This window comes from Tyto alba, unplaced genomic scaffold, assembly GCF_018691265.1.
Source record: "Tyto alba isolate M040663 unplaced genomic scaffold, T.alba_DEE_v4.0 Super-Scaffold_13, whole genome shotgun sequence".
Taxonomy (NCBI): domain Eukaryota; kingdom Metazoa; phylum Chordata; class Aves; order Strigiformes; family Tytonidae; genus Tyto; species Tyto alba.
This window is the reverse complement of record NW_024881275.1, coordinates 5,284,469-5,293,534: the sequence shown is the minus strand read 5'-3', so window position 1 is coordinate 5,293,534 and position 9,066 is coordinate 5,284,469. Positions and strand designations below refer to the sequence as shown.

The 9,066-nt window shown below is 40.4% G+C and overlaps 1 protein-coding gene and 2 non-coding genes across 3 annotated transcripts; all 3 read left to right on the top strand.

The window, feature by feature from the left end:
- Window positions 1–503: 503 nt before the first annotated feature.
- Window positions 504–2,829, top strand: LOC104362054 (cytochrome c oxidase subunit 7C, mitochondrial). The gene is made up of 3 exons (XM_032994795.2): window positions 504–687; window positions 1,565–1,710; window positions 2,737–2,829. Exons 1-2 carry the CDS (start codon window positions 613–615, stop codon window positions 1,679–1,681), a joined length of 192 nt encoding a protein of 63 aa, XP_032850686.1. The 5' UTR covers window positions 504–612; the 3' UTR covers window positions 1,682–1,710; window positions 2,737–2,829.
- LOC116962036 lies at window positions 1,085–1,147 on the top strand. Its single transcript, XR_004407334.1, has one exon. It is a non-coding gene; the product is annotated as a small nucleolar RNA Z39 (small nucleolar RNA).
- On the top strand, window positions 2,070–2,131 carry LOC116962035. The gene has a single exon (XR_004407333.1). It is a non-coding gene; the product is annotated as a small nucleolar RNA Z39 (small nucleolar RNA).
- Window positions 2,830–9,066: the final 6,237 nt, after the last annotated feature.

Below are 9,066 nucleotides of genomic sequence, written 5' to 3'. Positions count from 1 at the left end.
GCCAGAATACACTCTTCACAGTCGGCAGTACGACATAAACCTTCACTATTTTTCTTGCCCACTCTCACTGGGACGGCCAGTAACCCTTATTTATGCAGCACTGTAGAGATTAAGCTCGCATTTTGACTCACGACGCCGCCGACGCCGCCTCTGCTACCCTAAAAAAAAAAAGCTAAGTTTCAGGATCTCTACTTCGCAAACTGGACTGCGCTATTCGCAAGACCAGCCCGAAGCATCACGGGGACGGTTATTTGCTTTCCGCTCCGACTGTCGCAATCGCCCCCACTTCCTCCTCTGACGGCTGAACTTCCGTCACGCCTGCAGAGAGGACGTCGCCGTTTAGCTGAGAGGAAGACCGACCAGCTCACAAAATGGCGGGCGGGGGTGGAAACAGGCGGGATGGGCTCCCGCCTCCTCGGCGCCGGGCGCGCCCAATCACAGGCTGCGCCTTGGTACCATGTGACGCGGCCGTACCTCCGCGGGACTACAACTCCCAGCATGCCCCGAGGCAGCGGCCCGCCTCTCCGCTCCGCTCCCGCTCCCGGAAAGCGCCGGCGGTGCTGAGGGAAGGTCGCGCAGGGCAGAGGTTTGCGGCGTTCCCCGGTCGGTACCATGCTGGCTGCCAGTGTCCGCAGGTTCACCACCTCCGCCCTCCGTAGGAGCCACTACGAGGATGGCCCTGGAAAGGTAACGCGGGGAGAAGGCGCGCTGCGGCGTGGCCTGAAGGTCGCAAGGAAGAGGCTTGCGGCCTGGCTGGGGGGGGGGGGGGGGGTGCTGCCTGAGGATGAAGGGGAAGGGAGGGCAACGTCTCCCTGCGAGAAAGGTGATGGCTCTGTGGGAGAGAGCGGGAGAGGGAGAAACGTGTCGCTGAAGGACAACCGCGCTGGCGGTCTCCCGGCCCCTCGGCGGGCCTAGCCGAGGGGGGAGCCGCGCCGCAGCTCCTGGGTGAGGTACCGGGGGTGAATCGGTAGGTTTGCTGCACAGAAGCCGTGAGGCTGAAGCTGCAGGCCTGCCCCGGCCACGGGAAAGCGAATTGGGGTGTGAATTACTTCCCTGTGCTTCCCTGCAACCCTCCACTCCAGTGGCACAGGTGATGAGCATTGCAATATGAATGTCAACAGTGATACTGTAAACGCTTTCTGATGTGCCATGTGCTTAACTTGTTAAGTCCCGCATCTAAAAATGAGTTTTACATGCCTAATGAACATGAGGAAAATCTTCAAAGTGAAGGTAACTAAGTATCAGAACATGTTGCCGAGAGAGCATGTGGGGTCTGTGTCTTCAAGGACGTTTATTCGTGACCTGGGTGAGGTCTTCAGCAAACTGGCCCTGCTTTGAAATGGGGGGAGAGTGCACAAAATGACCTCCGGAGTTCATATCCAAACTGTTATTCTAATTACTGTGTTTCTTTCCTTGAGACAAAGGCAAATTGTTTTGAGGCTGAATATTTATTTTGTCAGTTTGACTCCATCTGTTAGTGCTCCAAGCTTCTCACCATTTTCAAGTCAATGAGAAAGTAATTACTGTATTGAGTGCAAAACTAAAATTCACTTTTGTCTTCTAGAACCTTCCATTTTCTGTGGAAAACAAATGGCGATTACTTGCATTAATGTGTGGATTCTTTGGAAGTGGATTTGTCGCCCCTTTCCTTATAGTCAGACACCAGCTTCTTAAGAAATGAGGAGGACAGACTGTAACTGTACTAACTGGGTAACAGATTTTGTTAGATTTCATAGCATAGTGGAATCTGTGGTCAAACCCGGGCTTTAAAGAGTCAAACCTTATCTAAAACAATTATTACACTTCTCAGCTTTTCGCACTCCAGCTAGCTGGAGTTGCGGTCTTTGGTTTCATGTTAGCTCAAGTTATGAATAGGTTTGTTTCCTTCACAAGGCTGCTGCAGCTCTTGTACTTTGACTCCCCAAAGGCCACACCTCTCTGGCTGCAGCTGGGCTAACTGACAGAAGAGTGCTACTGCTTTGATTTGAATAATAACTATGACCAAAACAATGCCTACCTCTTTCTTTGAGAAAACAAAGCTACACTTCATGTAAGCTTAGGAATAACTGGCATATGTGATGTGAACAAAACAGTATGAGAAACTGTGATACTGTAAACGCTTTCTGATGTGCCAGTTATAACTCAGTGGAAAACAAGATTTTCTGAATTTCAGTTCAGCCATGTCAAAAGAAGCACACTATCTGCATACAATGTTCCTCACCATTTACAGTATAAAGTCCACTTAAAATAAGGTCATTAATGGTGATGATCCTGACAGACAAAGCAAACCTCAGACATAGTTCAAACTGCAAGCATACCAGTTCCGTTTGAAAGGCCACTTCAATTTATCTTAATCTGATTCCACTTTGGACACCACTACCTGGTATTGTCAATTCTATAATCTGAGAAATAATAAAACCTTTTTAGGAGCTGGAATGACTTGGGTAGTTTTTGGAAGGAAGTAACAATCCTCACTGGAATCTCATAATTGGAACAAATTTCGGTCTTCTGTGTAATTCCTTAGCCAGTCTGATGTTTTTGTCTCTTAAGACTTGTGTTGAATTTGAGCATTAGAACAGCATGATTCCATGTAAGTCAAGGCCTGTGCTACAAAAGCACATGGTGGATGAAGCAAAGCCCATCAAAATTCTAGCTATAGCATGTATTTATAGCTTTTCTAGATTCAAAGGTAACACAGAGTTCTTGAATTTAATTTTTTTTTTTTTTTTCTTGCAGAGTTGAAGTCTGCACAGTATCTGTCAGTGGAAAAAGGATAGCTGCAATTGTGTACCATGCTGGATGTGTCTAAATAAAATCTTAAATGTGAAAGTCTGGGGCTGTCTTTTGTGTGAAACTCCTGAAGTGCTTTTGACAATTGGTATATACAGAGAACACCTTTAAATTGCAGTGCATTGACATGAAATGAAGCACTAATTGTTTTTACATTATGAAAACAGAGGGTGAGAAAATTTGCATTTCAAAACTGAAATTGAGTTTAACATTTTTAGCTGGATAGACATTTAAATAGTTTTACTAAGCTATGTAGTCTTCTCAGACACTCTTCAGACTCCTCAAGGAACAATAAACTGGGATAGATTATAACCAGTGAGCCCCACAGTGGGTATACTGTCACGATAATCCATGCTGCAGAATTTTTAGCTTTGGTATTTTGGGTTGATCAATTGAGAACGTATTTTTTTGTTTTGCTTCCACACTCTGCTATTCTAAAGATCTGCTCTTACTAGGTCTCTGTGGCGTGCTGCATTACTGTTGCTCTGAGCAGAAGCCTAAGAATTGCCCTGCAGATTTCATTAGGCTCCAGTCTTGGATGATGAGGTAGCCTGGAAAATGAATACAGCAGCAATAACGACGACTGACCAGAAATATTCTGTACCTTATCACAGCAGTGATTGCTGCAGAATTGTATCTGTTTGGAAAGAATTGACAGCTTTCAGTTGGTAGCTGTAGTCAGCATAGGGTCACGCCTAACACTGGGGCCTGTGTAATTAAAGGTAATCTATGAGCTGTGATGAATGCTGTCAGGATACTGCTACCAACTTGGATAGGACAGTCAGATGTTTAAATTAGTGGTCCTGCTGACAGCATGAGTAGAAAGTCATTTTCATATCCACTTCTATTGTGGCCACTTCATTGGCTGAAGGCATGGTATGGAAAGCACTCATAACCCTGTAATGGTTACTTCACCCTTGCAAATAATGCACCTTAAGTGATAAGTATTGAGTTACTTTCCTTCAGGGCAGTTTTTCTGGTTTGTTTTTTTCCCCTAAAGGCTACACTTCTGTAGCACAGTGCATTTAACGTGGCTTGTAACATATCAATTCATGAACCAAATGGTTTCATACAGACTGAGGCTCTGTTGGTATAGTTCAAAACTACGTGAATACTAGGTTGTCTTCAGATACCATCAGCAGAAGTTTATACAAAAGCAATAAAATATCATTCTTAATAGCTTTTGGGTGACATTTCTGGATTTTAGGGGTGGCTTTAAAATGCAAATGACTAGTATTTGAAAAGTCTGCGCTGGGAACAAAACAGAGTAATGCTGTCTGTTGCTACAACTTCAGCAGACCTAAAAGGAAGCTTAAGCACGGTGATTTTGATCTAAGGACCAGTAAAGGCTGCAGAAAAGTAATGAAGAAAGGAAGATTGAGAGGAAAAATCGCCAACTATAATGGATACGGATAGTAAGAATGCTTTATGGCTATGACAGGTATAATTTTATGGTATAATTTGTTTCTTAACATCTTGTCTGCGGAGGAGTGCCTCTCAACAGAGATTGAGAGTGTCTTACAGAGCAAATTAACTGTGTGCACTGTAGGTAATCCAGGAACAGAGTGCTGAGACAGCTAGGGAATCCAGAAAAGGTTACAATTTCTCAGTTTAGGCGTTGGGATTCACTGGAATAATTTAGGTACTATAAAAAAAAACCCCACCCTTTTTATGCAGATACCAAAATGTGAGCTCTTAGGTCCAAAGTGAATTGTCTCCTGTTGCATACGAGAAGTCAAATGTCTGTTGCACAAGGCAATTCTGGAAGCCTGTTACAGAATCACATTTCTCTTACGGATCACAGATGTAACTTCCACTGTATTTATTTGTACCTAGCTCACTATGCTCTTAAGTTAAATAACTTGTTTTGGTTTGTTTGGTTAATTTTCCCTATTATCCCAAACTCCTTGATGTTTTCTGAAAAGAGTAAGCATCATCTCTGAAGGTTTATCTTTTGGGCTAGGCAAACCAGTTCCTTTTGTCTGCTTAAAATAAGGTCTCCTTTCTGAATATCACCCTCTTCCCTGAACTCTGTCTATTTAAATGTATTTTTGAGCATGGGTGGTTAAAATCAAAACAGTTATTTTTAGGTTAAATGTTAGGGACTTTTTCTTATCATGATGTATTCTAGAGCTATAATCTTTTTTCATAGTGTCGTTACGTTGATGGATCATAGTCATTTGGAAGCAGAGAGATCCTGGAATCTGCTAGTTCTAAGTTTTCAAACTATGACCCCATTTCTGACCCTATTTCCGACCCTGCCACCAACTTACAGAAATTACTGATGTGAATCACAATACCCATAACCTTTTGTCACCTGCTGTTTTACTTATTTTCTGTTGCTGCAACTGTAAGGCGTACTCTGGGGGATGATCTGAACTTCCACTGTGCTGATGTTTTCCACCTTTTACCTACTGTAAGCTCCCACTCTTTGTGTGCCAGTAAGAGTCATACAAAAATTAAACCACATCATCACTGCTTTGGATAAGTCAGGTGACTAAATGTATCAAGTTAGTCAAACTATCATGTGATAAACACATGTTCATGGTGTCCCATTATCAATTAATCTTTCCTTTAAAGTTTAGTACAATTTTGTAGCCTTTTTAATTTAATCTGCTCAGTTAATTCTTTCAGTATTTCTTGAGCATAGGTTAGGTACACATGCTGATTTTGATCTGTGCAGCTATCCAGTTGTAAGCTTATATTTTTAATATAACACCTGCACATTGTAAGTTTCAAAATGAGTAGCCGTATTCTCCATTCGTTGCAAAATCTGTTATTCTTACGTACTGCCAAAGCTGTAATTAGTCCCTTTAGAATTGGACTATTTCCCTACATGACTTGCTTGGGCAGTTTTCAGTAATTTTCAAGCCCCATCTATTATCAAGTCCATAAGTTCTCTGTCTGACTTAAGTAATTGGTTCCCTTAGGTTTTCAGAGCTTTCACTTTCATAATAGAAACTTATTAACAGATCTGTTTTGATCTGTCTTCCTATTAATGCAAAATAGGACAGTCTGCATTCTACCCAAAGGCATTTTTTACTACTAGATTATCTTTAATCTCATCACTGTTCAATAAAGAAAAGTCTAAAATTCTTTGGTTGCTTAGGTGGAAAATACTGATTGTCATTGAGAGATATGTGGCTCCTATCATTAATATCAGATGTTTGAGAGCATTTAATTTCACAGAGGCACAACTCCAGATTGTATTTGTCTCTCTGTTGTTAAGAGACAATCACTCCTTATAGTCAAGCTTGATTTTAGGAACATATGTCAGAGCCTGGAGCACCTTCCCACTTCAGTCTTATTTATTTATCTATTTATTTATTTTACTGCTTCTCCCAAAATTGGTCTTAATCTTTCTGGTTTACCCATTGTATGGTTCCCCGTTTAAGTCCTCCAACTGTTTTATTTGCTTATTGACTGCTAAGCAGGTAAGCCAGAGAAACTCAGGTAGATTTTTGAAATATACCTACTACTAATCACTGTTCATGGTATTTCTCACCTCTTATCTTCCTTGCCTAGCTCCACAGGGTGGAAAACCAATCCATGGCAGCAAAGCACTAGGGCAGACCAAATGATCTCTGGTGGGCAACCTTATGCTGTGATAAGTGAGCAATGCTGTGGATAAAATAACTTCAAAAAAAACGTCCAATTTGGCATACTAACACGTGACTTCAAGAGGTGCTGAGCCACTGGGCCTTCTATTTACTTCACATGAATGCGACTATCCCAGCTCCACAGCCTGACAAGCCCTACCCTGTCATTCCCCAGCACAATAACTGACCTATCGGGGATAGGCTAGCTGATTTTGTACAGTATTAAATACCAAGTGTTTGTTGACCTTAAAGGAACCACAATCACATCCAGAAATTACTTCTCTAAACACATTCCCACCACAGAAATTAACATGGAAATAGCCCAGCCCTGAGTGATGCCAGAGATGGAATATATGTAAGATGGAATATATGTATAGATATGTAAGAATAAACTGATACGTAATGGTAATAAGGGGGATCATATCAGATTCATTAAAAACTAGGAGTTGTAGAATTAAGTTGTTCAAAATTTAAGAGTATGTTCCACCCCTCTCGGCTATATAATAGTTTGAGTATCCAATGAAATATTTATTTTTAAAATAGCCTTTTGGGCTCCCTATAGGGCACCTTGAGTTGGTAGAAGATAGATGGATTTACAAAACAAGAGGTAGAAAAATGAAACACTTACCGGCTCGACATTATAGGCAAAAAGCAATATGTAAGTGGTGCTTCTCTATCATTAAAGTTGTATGAAGGAAACAAGACAGTGGTTAGAGGACATCTGGGAAATAACACATCTGTGTGAATGATAATATTTTTTGCTTGCTAGATGCCAATTTTAAAGAAAATCTTTCATGGTCCTTCAGTTTTTTTCCAGTTTTATTATAATTTTCCCCTTCAGAAATTCTATTTTGGATCAAACTCAAAATAGTTTCACTTTGTTTCCAGGGAAGTTCACACTTCAGCATTTTGATTATGTTAGATATCAGCAGTCTTCAAGCAGTTTCTCAATTAAACCTAAGTAGACGTGATTTAGATGTCCTTATGTTCTAATATTTGGAACGTTTCTAGTTTAGGGATCTGTCTGTCTTACTCTGAAACATCACTTCGTCTCATTTCATAAACACAGCTGAGCATTCAGAGAATCTTTACAAAGTGCTCTGAAGCTATCAAATGAAGTATTTCAATGGGGAGACGAAAAGGGAGTCCATCAGAGGTTAGAACTTTTTAAAAATAACAAATGGTGAATATTTGACACAAATGGGATGGAAAAGCAACACTTCACATGTTTCCTCTACATGTTTATATTATATATCTCATAGATGTACAGAGGTAGCTAATTCTTAATCAACCTGATCGATAAAATTCAGTGTTGACAACTGCAAGGTGATAGTGGGGCAATTTAAACTCTCGTGGAGGTGATGTATCCTGAAGGAATTGTGCTCACTCGAGAAGAAGATGCCCTTGCCGACTGCTAAACAAAAACATCTGCTCAGCGTTCCATGGCAATCAGAAAGGCAAGGAGGATGTTAACCTCTTCTGCAGAAAGGGATGGAAATTCATTGCAGGTATCACAGTGCCATTGTATACATACAAGTGGTATGTCATTCCTTGAACAGCACATGGAATTTTCTTATTCTATCAAGATGACTGAAGGACATGAAAAAAAGTTAATAGTTTCAGATATGGAAAGGTTTCAAAATGAAGAGGGAGTAAATTATTAGAACTCTTTAGTTTAGAAAAGAATGAGGGGGAAAAGCTACCCTCTCAGTCATTCACGTCTGAAAAATACTACTAGTCCTAATGAAAAGAACTCACTGTTTACGCCTCCAGGCTGTAACTTCTGCAGTGGGTTAGGGGGCTGAAGAGGGTTTATTTGTTAGCTAGTTAGTTTGCTTGGTTTTAAAGGGGGGGGGGAATGGAGCATCAACTTTGATCTGCTCCTTCACCAAACAATATACTATCATACAGGAATTAAATTTGGTGTTGAATGGGAACAAGGAATGAAGGACTTGTGTTCAGCTACATTAAATGGGGTAAATATTTTGATTTGATGAAAAATCATATAAATTTGCAAATCAAACAGTTCTGGAATTTCTGTTCGGCAATTAATTTTACAATGTATCCTTTTCAGATTAGTTTTCAGAAAGCAATGGACATTAGATTTTTTTTCCTAAGGAACAGGAGTTCCAGGTTTTGTTCAGTTGTGACTTGAGGCGTCTGGCATTAGCCCATGCTGGAGATAGAATACTGGATTTGATGAACCACAGTTCTGAGCCATTGTGGGCAATCCTTAGATAATACATTGAATATTAGTACAAGAGAAACCCGGGCTCAGTTTTTTCTTGTTTTAGATTAAGTTATTGATGACCTTTAGAAGCAATATGTTGTCCTATACAATAATTAGATTATGAGTTACTTATGAAAATTACATAAAAATATTTTTACTACTAATTAAATAGTAGCATAAAAGTTCAAAATCTTTCCTAATTTAAGTTGTCTGCTACTCTTTTCCTTTTCAGTTTTTTTTTCTGTCCTGAGATTTTTATTTTTTGTATAAGGTCAACATAGGAACATAAAACAATTTAGAGGTTTATAAACAAATTTGACTTAAGGGAGAAAATATGAAAGTAGAGATGTGGTTGTCATGACAACTAAATTAGCAGCCATTCTTGTTGAAGTAAGCAGTGGATGAGATCTTGGACAGTATTGCACAGGCTAAAACATTTAAATTATT